This window comes from Falco peregrinus, chromosome 8 (assembly GCF_023634155.1).
Source record: "Falco peregrinus isolate bFalPer1 chromosome 8, bFalPer1.pri, whole genome shotgun sequence".
Taxonomy (NCBI): domain Eukaryota; kingdom Metazoa; phylum Chordata; class Aves; order Falconiformes; family Falconidae; genus Falco; species Falco peregrinus.
This window is the reverse complement of record NC_073728.1, coordinates 8,635,086-8,654,748: the sequence shown is the minus strand read 5'-3', so window position 1 is coordinate 8,654,748 and position 19,663 is coordinate 8,635,086. Positions and strand designations below refer to the sequence as shown.

The 19,663-nt window shown below is 42.2% G+C and overlaps 1 protein-coding gene across 1 annotated transcript in view; it reads left to right on the top strand.

Annotated features, from left to right (window-relative positions):
• IQCA1 (IQ motif containing with AAA domain 1) overlaps positions 1 to 19,663 on the top strand; it is a 112,493-nt gene that overhangs the window by 60,418 nt on the left and 32,412 nt on the right. Inside the window, exons 8-11 of the mRNA XM_055813204.1 lie at positions 1,883 to 2,008; positions 7,269 to 7,344; positions 13,533 to 13,639; positions 13,849 to 13,944. Of these exons, the coding sequence (XP_055669179.1) occupies positions 1,883 to 2,008; positions 7,269 to 7,344; positions 13,533 to 13,639; positions 13,849 to 13,944 (405 nt within the window). The remainder of the gene's footprint in view (positions 1 to 1,882; positions 2,009 to 7,268; positions 7,345 to 13,532; positions 13,640 to 13,848; positions 13,945 to 19,663) is intronic.

The window sequence follows — 19,663 nt, the reverse complement described above, 5'->3', positions numbered from 1 at the left end:
ACGGCATTGCCAGCTGCATGGCTTTGTAGCATTTCGCCAGAATTATTTGGCATCTCAGACTACATAAACAGTACCAAGGCATGTAGGACAGAGACTGTACCAGCGCTATTTGGATGCACACAGCCTCTGCCCGCAGTCACTGTACGTGCTGCTGGAGGTGGCTCCTTGTGTTCCTGCACATTTCATGCAGCGCTAACTGCAAGCACCGTTTTTCTGTTCCCTGTATGAGGGAAGTTAGTTCAAGACTTTGCACCATAGCTTGTACTGCATTTCCGAAAATAGTAGAGACAGACCTTTTTTCTTGCCACCTTATCAAACGGATGAAGGCAAGACAGAAGGGTAAGGACAGTTCAACAATTTAGTCCCGTTATAGCAGGTTCATGAAAACAGAAGCCCTATATAGCCCCTTTCAGTATCATTCATCTGTATAAAAACACGAAAGCAAACCGTTCCAATCAGGGTCTGGATATACTTCAAACATCACCAGTAGAACTCAAAAACGCTGCTTAAAATTAAAACCTTCTGTCAATTGCATGTGTGCTTACAGGTACCGTGCTGGATAAACCCACCCCTGAGATGCTGGAAACTGTGACGGTTACCCTTTGGTAGGCAGTCAGAGCAGAGGGTGGAGGTGACAAGGCTGGATTTCTGGCAGGGTACTACAATAAAGGATACACTTGGAGTAGCTCTGTTGGTTTTGGATACAGCAGGCCTGCTGGGACACTAAAAACCTATTTTGAACTCTAGTCAATCTGTTAATCTATCCTAGGGAATGAAATGCTTCACTGCTTATCACCACAAGATATGACTGAATGGTGCTCGGGGTTTAAATTACCATATTTAATTAAATGTAAGATACTGAAATGCTTGGGGAAATCCACTAATGAAATTTCACTGGCTGCAAAGCACAGCCCTTGTCATTGTCCCTTCCCGCTGTCCAATCTTCAATACATTAAAAGACATTCTTTAGAAAACAAATATTTTTACCGTTACAGGAAACATCTTACAATTGGAAATGTTTTAACTTCTACTCTTTCAGGGTACGGCCAATATTAATGGCCCATTAATAAACTCCAATGGTCACAGATTTTCTGATTTACACTCATCAGTAGATGATCTTAGAATTCCTCTCAGGGACAATGAAAGGTGCCTGGGAACAAAAGAACAGTAGAAAAAGCAAATTTTACCCTCTGCCTTTTTCCAGATAATAAAGTATAAATGGCCAGGAACTATAGTTATGGAAATGGATACAGCTGTACCCAGTTACCGGCTGACTACTAGCTTGCAGGGATAAAGGTGCTGGGCTATCCATGTGTATCTGTCAGGGTCTGTCACAATATCTCTATCCAATCTCTCTTGCTCACTAGAACAATTTCAGTCTTTAGCCACATATTGAAATTAGACATGCCTCAGGGCAGCCTCTCAAAATCCATCTCTATAAAATCAATCTGCCTTAGAAACACTAGGACAAATTCATAATCTGAGTCCAAGTCCAGAGGGAACTTTAAGTTGTATGTCATTAGAATATTGTGCTTCTGGGTGGTTTCAGGAATTGGTCTTACTTCATAAAAACCCTTGCAATCTGGGACATTGAAACTGCCTCTTTCCCGGTGATATATTGGGATAGTCAGCACCTATTCTAAAGTTTGCAGGTAGGAGTGCCCTCAGCATAAATTAAAAGGGCTTCTTGGTAACGGAAGGGTCAGCCACTCTGGAATTCATAGGGGGCTACCAAGCAACGTGTTGGATATCGTGTTTCCCCAATACTGGAAAGCTGAAAGTGAGGAAGGAAAAACACACACTGGTTCCTACAGCACCTCTAACACACCTTGCACATGAAAATGTTTGACCAGCTCTTCACATTCCCTTCTGTCTCTTTCAGGTTGCTGCGGAACTGGCTGCCAAAAAGGAGATGGCTTTGCAGAAACAAGACCAAAAGGGGAAAAAAGAAAAAGAAGAAAGGAAAGACAAAACCAAGGGGGAAAAGCCACTGAAAACTGGAAAGAAGGTAAGGCATCCTGCAGTAAAAAGGTAGCCAAAGTCCACATTATTCAGCCATATGTGGGCAGAGGCTATTAATTTCCATCAGACTGGTCACCAAGGCTTCAGGCTTGGGTTCAGAAGCCAGAAACTGGCTGAGGCCAGTCCCTCTTAACCTTTCAATTAGCTTGATGATTCCAGGGAACTGAATTTTACCTCTCGTGTTTTAGGAACAGCCATTTGCACAGCCATGACTCAGCTCAGTGGGAAGAGCTGATATGGGTGCAGGCTGCCGGAGACGTAGATGAGGGAAAAAATACACTTTAGGGTTTTGAAATCATTACCAGGACAGCGTGTGCACGCTTTTCAAAGCGCTGTTGCTTTTTTGCATGCGCAGATAACAAAACGGTGCCCAGCTAACCAAGCAAACACTTCCACTTTCAGTGTGGCATACAGAGAAATTAATTACTCCTGCTCCCTTGCACAGCTGGGAAACCAGAATCTTAGTCTCCCCCAAATACCCACCTCAGTTTGTGTGGGTTTCAAACTGATTTATAAGTACAGTTCTGTGTAGGCCAGCTGCACCTTCCGTACTGCAAGTATTTTGTAAGCCTGTAAATAGCAGCTATGCATTCTCAGTCCACATTCTTAGGGCATGAACTGGTTTTTTTGCTTCAAGTCACAGCGGACACCATCAGTGTATGATTACTCCCTGGAATCTTTCACATACTAAGGGCTGGTTTCACAGAAAGCCCGCTGAATTATTTCAGGAGCAACCTCACTGAGAAAGACACCTGTGAAACAGTGCAGTGACCAAAGGGCATCTTCAAAGGCAAGCTATGACACAAAAATTGTAGGCTTTTGCTGAAGCAGGAACTCTGGTTTCTCATTTACTTTATACTATAAACAAAGTTGAAACAATATATATAGATTTTTAATAAGGGTCATTAATCTCTCACCAAGTATGTGGAGGAGAAGGTTGAGTTTTCTGGGGCAGAGCTTACTCTTCAGTGCAAGTTTTACACAAATTAATTTTAAGTCCTAACCCTAGAACAACCACAACACAAAGATGCTTTTCTTGGACAACATCCATTAGTCTGGCCAAAGCTCTGATAACAACTAGCCAGGAACCTAAACTAACTGAACTTAGGGAGCATCAGCCTGTCTAATTGGGAGGTAGATACCGAAGCGTAACGTAGATAGATCAACTTTGCCAGTTGAAAACACTATTTGGGTCATACAAAACAACATTTGCGTTTTGGGGTTGGGTTTTCTTCCTTTTCTAAGTGAAAACGCACAGCAGGCTGAAGGAGCAGCATACATAAACGTGTTTTCATAGCTCTTTAAGCCTGGTCTTGCATGGCTAACTAGGAAGGGTAGTGGCTGCTCCTGTGCAGACAGTCTGTTTTTAAAGGTCTGGTCACATATGTCTTCAGACAGTCATTTGTGACATTCAGACACTAGTGCTAGTGTCACCAGCGAAGGCACCATACTCCCAGCAGTGGAAGGTGATTACTGGTACCCACTTCGCTGTATCTTGGCGGCAGAGCAGAGCCAGCCCAGGGGAGCAGCAGAGGAGAAAGGAGGGTAATGCCTGCAGACCTAAGCCAAATAATACAGATACCAAGTTGTTTATTGTCCGTAAGACTTCTGATGATTTGTACTAGTGCCGAGTTCAGCTCTGTGGGTCCACTTCACGGTGTAACCCCTTAAATCACACGTGCACTGCAGAACTCAATGGGAAAGAGCAGATAAAAGCACATGTATGAAGGCAATAGCTTAGAAAAGCTTTTGAAATTAGAGACTTTAAAGACCATTGTCATTCACAGCTGTAGAACCCTGTAGCATCTCAGACAGCCCAGTTCCTTTTGGAAGCATTCACGAGGGTGTCCTCTAATGGCTTACTGCAGCTTTGCCCTTGTCCTCGCTCCTTCCCAACGCAGCTGGCCCAGAACAAGCTCCTGTGATGCCTCTGGTCTCACACAGGCAATGAAAAGGGCTGCTCCAGACACTTCAGTCTGAGCGAGACAGTAACGTTCAGGCTGAAAACACCAAACCCAACCCAAGCTTCTGAAACCGCATGGCAACATATTCAGCTGCTTAAAAACCCGACTCTCACAGGGTAGATTTGATTCCTTGTTAGTTCTGCACATTTCACTAGATAAGAACCAACACCACCAGAAATGAATCTCAACCCCCTCACAGCCTCTACAGGGTTGTTTTGAAATAGGGTGAAACAACAATATAGAGCTCTGGGGCTTTATAACTTCACATCGTTCTCGTCTCTTCAGCCATCACAACTCCTGTCAAGTAAAATTCTGAGCCATTATAGAAGGCTCTCTATGGTTCATTGAGAAAGAACAAAGGGAACATTCTCTCCAAGGTTATAATGCTGACAGGGGAAAAAATAGTATCTAAGACCAGTTGAGAAGTATTTGGAAAAGTTCTAACAGCAGGACTCTTATTAAAATAAGTATAGACTATAAGTCATAGCAATGCAGGCAGAAAAAAAAGCCCCGCTCATAACTTCAGCTCTTAAAGAAAACAACAGTTTGATCCCAGAAGGAAATTTAAGTATTTCTGAAAAGCCTGATAGCAATCTTTAAAAAAAAGTGTATTTGATATCAAAGTAACTTCATTTTCTCAGTAAGGTGCTGATTTGATTTCCCATCGGGCATGGGGCAGACAGGGCTGTGTGATCCCTCTTTTCAATAGCAGAACACACATTAGACCAGTCCGGGCTGCCTCACCCAGTAACACGCTGCAGCCTGTCTGACCGAACACCAGCAAGGCTGCGCCTGCCTAGATTTCATCCAGGAACGTTTAACAGCGAGACTCATTTTGTCCTTCGTGAAACTCATTAGCAAAATCTCCATAGCAAAAGTGCACAATGGAGTCAATTCAAAATTTTCCCTGCTGTTGAATGAGAATCACCTGGTGTGGGCTAGGCTGTGGAGAGCTTCAGAAATATATTCAGCCTGTTATTTCCATATCTCTGCTTAGGGTGAAGCACATATTGCTGGTTCAAGGTGCATGAGCACACCGAACAAGCATGGAATCAATCAACCGAACATAGAAAAACACACGAACTGACTTCAAAGGAAAAGAAGTTTTTTATATTAGATTAACTCTTCCACCGTTAATAGAGGCAAAAGGGAATACAGAACAGCATTCCGCAAGTGTCCTTTAGACACACAGTGCTTTTGATTAAAATCAATGAAATTGACACAACAATATTATTTACACGAGTGTATAAAATCATTGAAGCTAGTAATTAAAATGATTTATTGCCTTATTTGTAACAATAAAAAAACCCCACAGTAACCTGTCCTGTGCTGTTAAGAGGCTAAAAATGAATAACCCATTTTTAGGCTGTTTTAGGGGGGAAATTGTTGGAGGTTTTTTAAATAGTTAGCAGTATTTCCTCTTAGACCATCAAGTTTTAATCATTTTCCATAAAATATCATGGAAAAAGTGTTAAAAGAATGGATTCTGCCTACCGAAAAAAAATCCAAGGATGAATCTTAAAATGCCACACCTTGCAAAAGTTGAGAGTACATTAGAGTAACTGGGAATTGGAGCTCTGGATGTCAGCTCCTCAAACTCTTGCTTAGACTTTACCAAACAGTCCTTGACGTTTAGTCTAGAGACTCCTGAATCCCTTTCAAACGTGTCTATAAAGCTCAGGGTAGAAGTGATAAATGTATTTAGATTTTGCATGTCCTTCTGGGCCCAAACTTTAATTACTGTAATAACACTTCAATTAAAAACAGATATTTAATAATTCACATGACCTGGCTGCAACTGTACCCGCTGATAGCAGGTATGCAATGGCGCCTAATTACAGAGGCATATTTAGGGGAGTTGATTAGTTTTAGCTATTCCAGGAGCTGCACTTTCTATGTTGCTGATAACCAGTGGCTTACAAACTGCATATTGGTTAGCAAAGCCTGATCCAGCTTGTGCTTTTTTGCATAAATCCACACTAACCTCCTCCCAAGAGAGTGCTCTAATTTCCCCGCTAATAACTATCACCTTACTAGCATTAAGACTTATGACTGATAAAATATGAAGAAACTTTGATAATTTTTTGGCAAGTTTTTCCATTAGAAATGCTGGTTCAAAGCAATTAAACTATTTAAAGATCATGTCAATATTGTTTACCTTAGACAAGAAAAGGTCAGAATGTTTTGATTTGTTGAAACAAAATATTTTGTTTTGCAAGATACTCCAAGGTAACTATTTTTCTTTGTGATTACAGATTAAAATGAGGTTTCAACATCTTGGAATTACCCACAAGTTGGGAATTCCTGGGGTGGGGTGAGGGAGAAACACTAAAATAAGAGTAAAAAATAGTAAGGTAATTTCATTTACATGTTGCAAGTCTCCTACCTATATTACACGTTCAGACAAGCCTAAGTTTAATTCTTGTGAGCTTAGCAGGTCAACTGATGCACTGACACACCCCCCTCTCTTCTTTCAAGGGGATAAAACTTCCTTATAGCTTGCCAGGAAAAATTTAGTTGATGAAACTGGTCCCCACAGGGGACGGCAATCACCCCGCTGTCTGGTGGAGGGACAACTCAGCAGGGCATGAGCAACCCAGGAGGTTTCTGAGACGCATTGATAACAACTTCCTTCAAGTGGTAGAGGAGCCAAGGAGGAGGGGGTGCTGCACTGGACCTTATTCTCCCCAACAAGGAGGGGCTGGTGGGGGATGGGAGGCTCAAGGGCAGCCTTGCCTGCAGTGACCACGAAATGGTGGCATTCAAGATCCCTAGGGCAGCGAGGAGGGGGCACAGCAGGCTCACTGCCCTGGGCTTGAGGAGAGCAGACTTTGGCCTCTTCAGGGATCTGCTTGGTAGCGTACCATGGAATGAAGCCCTGGAGAAATGAGGGGCCCCAGGGCCCCCTCCTTCCTTCCTGAAGAGCAAATCAAACCTCCGTGACCCATCGTTTTGCTTTACTAGCAGCAAGACGCTGGCCCAGGCTGCCGCGAGCAGCTGTGGCTGCCCCATCCCTGGCAGTGTTCAAGGCCAGGCTGGACGGGGCTGGGAGCAACCTGGGCTGGTGGAAGGCAGCCCTGTCCCTGGCAGGGCAATAGGAACTTGGTCATCTTTAAGGTCCCTTCCAGCCCAAAGCATTCTATAATTCTGTGAAACAATACTGTGTTATTCCTCAGATTAAAGCAAACCTTTAAAAATCCAATTAAAATTGTGACACTTTCATAGTTGTGAAGTTGCTACATATTAATATTTTGATTTTTCTTTTCACCACCCCCCATCTAGAAAGAGGAGGAAGGCTGGAAAATGGCTCCGAGTAATTTCCTTTCAATAATGGAAGAAGGAAACAGTCAATACAAAGGTCAGTAGAAAAAGATAACAACTACAGCTGGAATGTTCTTCTAATTCAGCTTAATCTGAATGTCACTCCTATAAGGTCAAGCTGGGCAGCTGCCCAAACTATGTAACATTATAGAAATGAGGACATTAAAGGGGAAAAAAAAAATTAAAAAAAGGTATTTAAGGAAGGGAATCTTTCACTACCTCAAGTCTTCCTAGGAGTCTCTCAAAATCATTAAGCTAACCACACAGAAAGGTACATCTCTATGAGTGAAAGTGACCAAACTAGAAACCAGAGTGGTTTAATGTATGTACAAGGGCTTTTGTGGATTTTGAGGGCAACAGAAGTGACTTCTGAATAGCAAATAATTCAAAAGCACTACACTGTAGGTCAGGCTTCAGCATTAACGTTTTCGTGCTCCTCTAACTCTTCAGCTGTCTTCCTCTTACACATGGAAAAAGTCCATGGATTCATTCACCTACACAAATCTACAGCCAGTCAAATTTATTTTTGATCACATGTTTTAATAGGAGGATCATCTTTTCAAGCAAAGGCGTGAAAAATGCTGCTGGACTATAAATATACTTGCTTCATGCAAAGCGTGTGCAACTTAAACGTAACGCAGACTCACAGCTAGGAGACTGGCTGGGTTTTCACTTTGAGAAAGCATCCAAAACTAGGGGGTTCTCTAATGAAAAAAATACTTTCACGAAAAGATGTCTTGTTCTTTTCCAGATCTCTTCTCTCTCTCTCTCCTCTACGCTTGATGTCTTTGTCTCTCTAACACTCATCTTCGGTGTGCGCCCTAGATACACCAGTCAGAGAGCAGTCACTTTTGCTGGGCCTGGAAGCCATGCACTTGGCTGCAATGGAAAGGAGCATCTGTCCCATGAGCTAAAAGCGAACAGCACGACAGGACTCCAGAGGTCAGACAAGCCAAATCGAAGTCCTTGGTTGTACAGTGTGCCTGATCAAAGGTTTCAGGGTTATTTTTGCTGTATTTCACGCAGATTCTATTCTCAGAGTTATCAAAAATACCTTTTTCTGCTTCCCACTCTGCAGAGTTAGTGGCTTGCTAAAATTCCTCATATGAAAAGTCTCCATTGTTCCCTCCCAAAGACAAGTTACTGGCATCAAGTTTTCTGCCTGGTTTGTGTTGGTTGGAGAGAAAGAAGGATACAGCTTACTTGCTAAATATACATCAGTACAGTTTTGCCTGACCTCTGACTTTCAACAATTAGGATCTTCTTATACATTGTAAATCATGACACAGTTTTATGGCTAAAGTGGAGTTCTTTGTCCCATATTCTGCTCTTGAATGCTGCATCAGAATCCCATGGAAGTCAGCAGGGGTTTTAGATAAGGATCAAATCCATCTATGCTCCTTTCATTAACTGACCAGGAACATTACTTCTGCTTTTCTATGCACTCGGGACAAAGCGGCACCTTGCAGCTCGAAACCAGCAATAACAAGACCACTGTTCCCACCCAGCAAGTCTCAAGAGCAATGAAGGAGCAGTGTAGAAGCCCTACCTGTTGCAAAGTAGCACAAAGGAGGCAAGAGGGTTTTGCATTGCTACATAGGCTCGGCAATATGCTCATCTAGCACTCTGCTAATGAGTAGGTGGTATCGCAGCGGTGCTTCCCTCTGCTCCCACGGTGCTGCTTGGATCCCCTGCTGAGCCCTTACAGTCTAACAGGCTTCAACACAATGCTGAACTGTAAATTCATGAACTCCTTGTGTTTGTGCAAACAGCTCTCCAGGTTGTAGAAAACAGGTTTGGCGGTAACCTCAACACAGGTTTCAACAGTGCTTCCCAACATGGCTGTGGATACCAGTGTTATTCCAACACCACCACACAGGTCAATAGGTTAGTTTAGTAGGAGTAGAGACTCCCAAGTTTTGCAACTAGTCAAGTAATAACAAGGCAGAGGGTTTATGAGAGGACGGAGGACACGTTTGTCACCCAAACTGTATCTGAATACCAGCACTACCATTCTTAACAAGACCCCTGCTTTGAGTTCTGCAAGTACATAACTTTTTGGAGTTACTCACACTAACTTTTTACATGAAAAATGAGTGCTGGATTAGAGGTGTTGTGATCCTGTATATCTCACCAGACCTCCCAAGGACAACTCAGCAGCCTAATAACTGTCTATGGAGCCTGTTCAGGCACCTGAATTGGATACCTAAAGCCAGTCAGAGTATCTTTGCCTTCCCATTACGTACTGGCAGCACTTGCAGGTACACTGCCGTGACATGCTCAGGTGGGTCAGGCACAGGCAGAATCTTTTTGTGGTACATAAAGACTCAGGTAAACACTGATGCTCACCTCCAGTCCATCCTGCCAGAGCTGACAGCTATTCCTCTGGCTCTGAAGGCACAGAAGAAGGAACCAGAGCACAACCAGAAACACTCAGGGTGGAAAGAGCTCTCTTGCAAGCCTCAAATAGCTTCAGTTCTGGCTTATGTACAATAAGAATTTATAGCTATTCAGGTAAGCTTCAGGTATTTTGGTGGGGTTTTTTCCCTCCTAGTGAACCAAGCCTGTTCAACACCATACTTACTTTTAGTAAACAGCTGTTAATCCCTCCTTGCAGCACATTCCTCATTCACAAGCACTTAGTGCTTTTTATTGCAGGATACTCTTTATCACAATACTGCCTGGTGGTTGTTCAGAATAATTTTACTTATAATCTGGCTGTGGAGAATGTTCCTTTTTCCAAGGCCTCCAGAATAAAATCTAGAACAACTTGTGACCAGGACAGTGTAAGCAGTTTCTTGTATTTTTAATTTTAGCCTGGTTTCATTTCAGTAGCAGAACTGTTCAGAGAAAAAAAAAAAAAAAAAAAAAAAAAGACGACATTTGAATGTGGTCTTTCTACATTGGGAACTTTTTTTCTACCTATGTAGAAATAGGTCAGTTACTATCACAGGTCACACAAGTTCAAATGTATTAGTGCCTAAATCTTGAAAACATCATTGAAGTAAAGAAGCTTGGTTAAGAAAGGTTTACATCAGATGCCTACAGTGCAATCATTTAAAGACCCTTATGAGCATGTCTAAAGTTTACCTAAATGATAGCTGACCAAGTAACAAACGTTTCTGTTTTATCACATGCACACACCCTCCACACTTACAATTATGAAAGGCTTCCCATCCCCTTAAGCTGGGCACTTTGTTCTTAGATTGCTTAAATGTTTTAAAAGACGTAGATCAGTTTTCATAAAGATCTAAGCATTTCAGTTACAGATTTTACCACCCCCTTCCCCAGGCTAGAACTACTACCTAAACTTCACTGGAGTCCATGAAGACTTTTAGTCTTCTGGAACTTTACTTGGCAGTTTTGCTAGTTGCAAAACTACATTGGTCAAGCTCCATCTAAAACAGTTGTTTTATATACTGTTGGTGGAAACAGCCCATTTGTGTGACATCTGCTTTTACACTGGAATAGCAAGAGTTGATGTGGAGCAAATGTAAGTGGTCTGAATCATTACTCCTGTCTTCCTGGGTTTTATATTTGCAGTCCACTGTGCTGCGAGTCAGCAGCATGCTCTTCCCCCCCTTATACAGACAGCCAGCTGATATTTATGACTTGCTTCTTGTTGTAGAGGATATTTGAGTTCAACCCAAATACTCCACAGCCAAGACTTTAAGGTGTGGTGCTATTACATATTTTTAACCAGGCATCAAAAATCCAATCCTTTTACCAGGAGGTTCAAAGTAGGCATTTTAAGGAAACCTTCACGCTTCAGACAAATACGTTTCAATTATTAGTCACAAGGTGTTCTCAGAAATTCGGGGGTATTGGAGTTACCTACTAGTCTGCAGAATGAAAACTAATGCTGCTGAGACGGTGCTTTTGAGTCCTGAGCTAGAGAGGTACGCATATAAAACAATCCAAAGAAAAGCATGCACTATTTTAAAAGAGGTGGTATAAATTGCACTGCATACACACATGCACAAAAATAGCTCCCATAGCTGAATGACCCCGTCTGTAACAAAATACCAAGCTCTTTTGACCAGCCAGTGAAAACATAACATCCTTAGCCTCCTGACCTTACTTTAAAAATAACTTTGAAACATTTTGTTGATCTATAAAAGAACAACATAGCATCTAACACCTATATGAGTTATTGATCTCTTTTCTAAACTTAGGGACCTCTAACCTAGCGGCTAACATAGCACTCTGAAAACAACTTCTTACCAGGTAACATCAGAGGCAGCTGCCTAATCTTTGGGGACTATCACTGGTTTGCCTGCAGTAGATATTAATCACTAATCAATTTACACAATGACAATAAACAATTATGGGCGAAAAAAAAAAAACAACAGAATAAAAAAATCTATGGATCCCTCTGTGAAAAAATAAATATCTAAACCCTAGTACTCCTGTGAAAACACAGCATTTGCAACCTGTTGACCTAGTCAGGAAAGCATTTAAAAACTCACAGAACTCCCATGTAATATCCCCTTTCCCCAAGGCTGAAATTCCAGGCTGGTAACCCTAGAGAAGGTACCTTTTAACTAGGGCAAATCAGCTTTCCCTCCTGAAATATTACGTGACATCTGTCATGCCACCTGATGAGCCACCAGTAATTTAAAAAAATTAATGTCTATACCTTTGAGTTTCTTTCCTCATTACCAAAAAATCCACTGTCCTTCTCAATCTCTGTCATTTTCCCTTATGAAATTAAGACTACTCACCTGCAAAAACTATTCCCTATGTGCAAAGCCACAAATACTCCGCATGTAATTGGACTCTGAAAATTCGTAGGGCATGGAAGTAGCAGCTAGCTTTATATTAACTGGACTAAAACTTGAATGATCTCCTATGGGTACTGTGAAAACCTTCCTGAATTTATAGTGCCTTAGAAATGGCAGTGGGTACAGGACAGAGGATCCTGCACAAAACAGATTCATAAAGGAGCCAGTGTCTTAAAGCGGAAAGCTGTCATGTTTAAATCATGTGGAGATTGAATTAGCACCTACTGCTAGAGGTTACCTGTCATTTATAAAGATTCTATCAGGGCTTGAAATGCAAGGAAATGCAAGATACTAATTGTCTTCCTTCAAATTAGCTTAAGAAACGTAGAAAGAAGTGCTTCTATTTAAAAAGGTACATTTTGCTAATAACATAGAATTCAAATATACACCTGGCTTGCCAGACTACATTTAGATTTCTTTCTAAAGAGCAAATTGCAGTTGGTCCCAACAAAAATAAAGAACTGCACCTCAGGATCATTAGCTACTTTATCAGGAACGGGGTGGGGTTGGGGTTTTTTTTGATCACCAGTTTGCACAAGCTTGCCTTGTTCCTGGAGTTAGGTCTCCTTATCACTTAGCCTTTGCGCAACACTAAGAAACACAGGTGCTGTATCAGGTGCCTCGTCTCTTTCTGAAAAAGACTCTGCTGCCTCTCAATTACTGCATCCAGCTTCAAGCTCCCCAGACAATGTTAAAACTCTGCGTGGCTGTACGTCACTTGGAGGTTGGAGGCAAGTTACTGCTCCGTCAGTCTCACTGTCCGCTCTCGCTGCCATCTCCACGTGCTCGGTGCAAGCTTTTATGCCTTTTCCAGCGCTCCTGGTCCATATTTCAGCCTCATGTGAATTACTACAAAGACCAACTCTCCAAGTTGCAGCTGCTTTAGCTTAGCATTAGGTAACTGAGCAGGAGAGAAGAAGGGAACTTCCTGGTTTAAATTAAACACCTTCCTTTGGTCCCCAAGCCTGCATTATACCAGCCACAAGATGTGCACAAAGAGCACACTCCTCGGGACAGGAGTCATCCTTGTGACTTTTTATGGTAAAGATTTAAGCACTATCTGCTATTAAACAGAGAGAAAGAATGCCAATGCCAGGCACGATGTGGTTCGGCTGATACTGTGCTACCTGCCCTTGAAGATGAGCAACACTCCAGGCATCCAGCTTTACAACCTCCAAATCGCATTATCCTCCTGAAGTCTGATACCAATTTACAGGCCAAGGCAAGAAAAGTTAACCTGGAGATTTACAGATCCTAGCACAACAGGGCTCTGAACTTGGTAAGGGTCCCTAGAGCCAGCTACTTTCATACAGCTAATAATTTAATAAAAACTGCCTACAACTGCCTATTTTTTGCCTCCAGAAGCAGTTGGAGAAACCAATAGCTTCTGTAACTTCCCCCCCCCTTTTATTTTTTTTTTTTTCTTTCTTTTGGATAACAGCCGTTTGGCAGAACAGAGAAGAGGGACGGGATTTTCTCCAGGATCATGACCCGGAGCTGATCAAAGAAGAGAAACGGGAAGAAGTGGAGGAAGAGATCAGAGTGCAGGTGTGCTTACAATAGTAAGAGGACACTAATAACGTGCATTGCCTGTGTATATTTCTCTACGGCTCTAAGAACCGGACCTAGCATAGACCTTACCTCCTTCTAGAGTCCCCACTGTCTGTTCTTTGCTTTAACGCTTGTTTAGCTCAACATTTGTCTAAGGTGTAGTGGCAGAACAGAAAACTTAGATTCAACTGTGTGTGTCTGGATAGGTTGATCAATTGATGCAACAGAAACTGGAGAAGCTCAGACTGGCTGTGGATGGAGAGAAGAGTGAGAAACAGAAAAAAGGAAGAAAAAGGGAAAAGGTAAGAACAGCAAGCTGGGACAATTCAGGGTAAATCTCCATTCTATTCAGTGCAAACCCTAGCCTCACAGACGCCAATAGCAAAATGTCCACCCTAAACAGTTACTGAATCTCAAGCCAGAAGCATTTAAAAAAATATATTATTCACCTATAGCTTTTTGGCAGGGCCTTTGGCTTTAACTGTTATTATTCCTTAACCTTTGTAAATATTACTTAGGACAAATGGAACTACTTCAGAGATAAATCATTACAGGATAAATCAGATTTTCAAGAGGAATACATACCCTCTTGAAATCCTCTGATCCAGTCAAACAGGAAAAACCAAGCAATCCCTCTTCCTAAGGTGACAGGTTCAGGTTAATACAGCCTTCCAAAGTCGGCACAGACCTGGGTACCATTAAGTTTTCCAGCTGCCGGCTGTTTTCCTCCTAAATGAGGACTGGTTCAAAACTGTACACCCAAAAGAAAAATTCACTTTGAACATTTCGGTGTAACCTTTCATTTGTCTATAACACCACATAGATCACATACAGCCAGGTACACACTGATTATTTTGCTACTTACTATGGAAGGGTTTGGGAACTTGCAATTAAGTCAAGCTTATTTAAGCATATAAAATAAGTTGAAGACATACGTGATTTTTAATGTGCATTACCCACTGAAAGACAGCACACGTCATGTTCACATCTAGTTTCACAGCATTACCATATGCAAAATTCCACAGCTTGTGGTTCCCTGAATTCCTTACCCAAGCATTTAAACTATAGATCATGTCAGTGCAAAATAACTCAAAGCTTACAGACCCTACCATTCAATCAGCAGGTCCACTTAAAATCCTCAGGGCAAATAGCCAAACCTAGTCTCATGTTTTATTTTATTTCTATAATCCTTTTAACATGCAAATACTTGCTGTTGCTGAACTTCTACTCAAATTATCTTTAAAAATGCTCTTTCACCCAACAAACATCCAGGGGCAGTTTAATAATGCAAGACTGGAGCGACTGAAAACTGATACCCATTGGATTCCTCAATCTGTTTCAAAAATAGGGAGGCTTAAGGCATGCAGACAAAATATGGCAACAATCTTCCCAAAGTTGTCATAGGCAGATGCATTTAGATCAGCTGGTCAAAACTGCTTCAAAATGTCACACTGAAATTGTAAAGCTTTATGTTAGGGGTTGGTTTGGTTTTATTTTTCCTTTAATATAGTGTTGGAATGGCTTTGGGTGGAGGGAGGTTATTTAACACACACACAGTTGTGCCAGTAGGCTGAGAGAACGAAGTGGGGGAAGCAGGAAAGAAGTACTAATTAAATAATACAAGTTCCCGAAAGATTTTATCGGGGGGGGGGGGGGGGGGGGGGGGGGTGGGGGGGTGGGGGGGGGGGGGGGGGGTGGGTGGGGGTGTGGAACACAAACACACCACACCAACAGTTTTATTTTAGAGGTGGGGAATGGAAGGAGGTATCCAGTTTTAATCAAAACACATCTTCCCTGCACAAAACCATTTGAAATATCCAGTCGGCATTTTTCTAATTAGCATTTCCATAAATATCTCGGTCCGTAAACCAGCAGAGTGTATGCATACCTGTGTACACAGACTTCAGAACTGCTTTATGAAAATCTGGCCTATATAACAAGAATAATATGAGCTGGAAAGTTTTGGAAGCAGCTTATTAATAATTTGTTATTCAGCAAAAATCCTCTGGTTTTTAAAGGTGTGTGTTACCACATCCTAGGTCCCATATGTCTCCCCTGCAACTATGCAACATGAAATAACAGTGGGTTTGGATTCTTATTGTAGCCAGGAACACATACGAAGCAGGATGCAAAACATTTATTTTTTTTTCCCCCAAAGAGGGATATTCTGCAAAGATCAGCATTCCCAGGAGGATTCAACATTTTTCAGAGAAATCAACCTTTTTCCTGCACTCTGTCAATGGGGAACAGGCAGTAAGGGTGATTTCTTTAAGTGAACCCTTACAAGCAGAATTTTCTGGCTAGGGCAGCTACTCCAAATTCGGTGCCACATTTGGCCATCCCTTCTGCTGCCAGGGCAGATCTCTTCTACTTTCTTTGCAGGCAGACAGCACAGAGCCAGGGTCTTTTCTGTTGTCAGGGGATAGTCCCTGCCCAGGGGTAATGTCCTCTGCCTTTTCAAGGGCACCTTAGGATGTAGTTTACAACTCTAAGAAATTCTGTCTAGTGCATTTCAGAAATATCTGCCTGACCCACAGGGAATAATTTGAGTTTGAAATCCTGTTTGGCAGTCCCTTTCGCGGGGAATTCAGCAAGGGCATTTTAGAATTAGACTCCAAAGGGAAAGCATAAGGAAGCCAACTGCTCCCTTCTGGTCTGCGTTTCAGATGGCTCAGGTCTTAGATAAACAAAATTTAACAGCTCCAAGCATATCGGTAGGCCACTCCTTTATATCCGTGTGCTGTACTTCCTAGGCTGAACTTTATCACCAACTCCCAAACCTTCAAATACCACTTACTGCTGAAAGCTGACACTTAACCCTGCCAGGAATTGCTCTTATTGCCCTTGAAGATAAAAAGCCCATTTGCCACCTTTGTGGAAGAATCATCTTGGGGGTCAGGATGGAAGGCAAATTGCTCTTCTCACTGCAAGTGGGTCTCCAGACCAGTAGGATGGTCTGGAAATACCTAAACTAATTAGAGTGCATCTAAACTGCAACAAGCCACACTGTGATCATTCGAGGCACAGATCCAATGCCTCTATCCATGTTGGAAGCATCTCACCCCACAGACCATCCTGCTGTTATTTGTCCTTATGGTCCAGCATTGTTAGGCTATAGAGCACAAGCGTCTTCATTAAAAGATACACTGTGCTGGACTCTCGATTGCTCCAGATAGCTCCTGATCTGATGACTGTCACAGGAGAGGAGCAGGGGAGACAACAGAAAGGAATGCGGTTCAGCTCTGCTGCAAATTGCATTTTTCTTCACTAAGCACAGTGGCAGCTTGTCATCATCTCAGCCATGGATCAGCAAGCTGGGATTGTAAGCACCTGTGTAAAAGCAGGCTGAGGAAAGATCCGAAGGCAGATTGCCTCCTAGTGTAGGATATGGCACTGATGTCTGGGAAGGCTGGCAAAGAGGTTTCAGAAGGTCTAAGTCCCCACCCAGCCTAAAGGAGCCTGTTATAAGACACCTGAAACGAAAGGGAAAAGGCTAGCACTTTCCAAAGCATTTGCCTTCTAAAATGTTGGTGGCATCTATGCCAGCACAAACTTTATGGGAATGTTGTTGTCCTGAGTCCCACCCCTTTCTGCTGACAGCTCAAGCTTCTGATTTGGGTGGCTCAACACAACCCACCAGCTTTACAAGTATTTCTTCTAGATGGATGCCATGTACCCAGAGGGCTTGGCAGCCAAGGGCATCTCTCTTGGGAATTTGCAGCCAAGTAAACCAGCACAGACCTAGCTTCTTTAAACTGGTTTTCCACCCAGCATAAGAGCTGACAGATCAGCTCTCTGCAGTTACTGACCTGGAAGTTACATTTAAGTGCTTATCAGAATGCTTTTTATCAAGCCTATTGTGCTGCTTTTCCTGCTCTGCTCCCCCAAGGATTTGTTTCTGATCCAACTGCAGGTAAAGTGACCCGTTGCAAATGAACACACCCGCACATACACAAAGGCATGGCCAAAATTCAGCAAAAAACAAAGAGGGGACATTGGAACTTAAGCATGTAAAAGTTACTTCTGAAACAGGCCTTGCTAGCATCTCAGCACAGCTTTGGATGTCCCTTTTTTATGCAGCAGGGCAGAAGCAAAGAAAACCACAAGAGGTTAACCATAGCTGTGACAGAATATTGATGTCAGTCTAATGACTATCGAAGTCTATCAAAAGCAAAGCCATAGGGAATAAGGCCTGAAGACAGGCTGGGTCAGAACTGAGGAAAGACTGGATTTAAGGACAGCAATTCACAACCTCTGTTGGCTTTTCTGTGGCCGATGGAGATCAGCACCCGGAGCTGACAGACAGCTGTGGAGGCTGCAGCTAAAGCCAGTAGGGATTACAGATCAGAGCTCCTCATTTAGCAAGAGTTTAGCAATCAGCGGGAACATCTTTATCTAAGGACTTTTTCAGTAAAATATCAGAAGCTGCTCTGTATATCTTGGCATTGCCAGAAAAGACTTCTCAACCCAGAGCAGACGCACACACTGTGCAAATCTGCACTTGCTCAGCCTCCCATCCAAGCATCATACGTGATCCAAGGAATCCACTCAAATGCTTCATAGGCTGCTGTTTATACACTGTCATTTCCCTTCAGCCACAGGAGTACTTTCCTCTCGTTACTTTTCCACATGCTTAGTGGCAGTAGCTGCAGACAGCTGATGGCTGCAGGACTTGCACGGTGACAGCCAAAGGGTGACACAGATCCTGCAGTTCCGACACAGAACAGTTCCCTCAATGAGACGTTTTGGCTGCTTTCCCTCTTCTGGTGCCAGACACACTCTGCTCTGGAATCTGGTCTGAAATCAGGTCCATGTTTGCTCATAGCAACCTCTGAGCTACTTAAAACATTTTCCTGAGCCCACACAGTAAGACAAGATACCACACTGAGCACAGAAGAGTCTTCTGTCATCTGCCAGCTAATAACTAATGCCGTTTACTGCATGTGACTTATCAAAGCAGAAAATAACCAAGTAAATGGATGGCTACACAGAAGCTAGACTGAAAATTCAGAGATAGAAACAAGGAGATTTCCATTACAAATGATGAGCATGTTCACATTCATTAAACATTATCATTTCCTAAATACAAGCAGTTCCAAATAAGACATTTTGGAGAGAAGCCATTGTCTACAATTCATATTTCCCCTTATTGCATCTCAGTGTTTGCCAAATTTCCCATAAATGCTGATGTTAATTAGGAAAACACATTTTCCCCCCACAGTTCATTTTTGTTTTGCTCTCGAGTTACTTTATTGGTGAAGCTGCCTTGAGAACAGTACCAGTTGGCCAATAAATTCAACATATGCTTAGCATCTTTACATAGGTAGGAATGAACTTTTCTTCCCAGTCAGACCCCATGACATGTAATTTCTAGCTTGTTGGAAGAAAGGATAAAGGCAAAGCTGGAGGAACAGCAGAAATAAACCACTGACATTCTCAATGTGTCCTCAGTTGTTAAAACAGCATGGCACATGCTTTGTTCTTCCCATTCCTCCTCTTTAAAAGAAAACCCCACTGGCACATTCTAACACGTATTTGCTGCCAAGCTTGTTTATGTAAAGAAACCTGAGGTGTAATTTTGCAGAAACAGAATTGTTTGCACTACTTAATCCAAAACTTCAAAACATCACCTCTTTCCAGTTAACTTATCCATATAGTTCTGGGTTTAGTTTACATTTTCATGTAGATTATCTTTCTTGCATTGAAAATAGTAACATGTGATCAACATTGCAACTGTCATTGAAAACTTAAAATTGATACATTTCCAAACACTGCTGATCCATTCTAGGAAAAAAGAAATAAAACAACCCACAGTGTTTTCCAGATGATTTAACATTTTTAAACTCAACAACATAGCCTCTAGAGCTCTGTAGAAATATTAACTATTAAAAAGATAAACAACTGTATTCCCAGGAAAGTGAACCTAAACTTTTGGAAATAGTAAACTGTCTTGATCAACTAAGCATTTAAGCACATGCTTAGATTTAAGCCATTGAAAAAACCTACGGTGCACAAATGTCC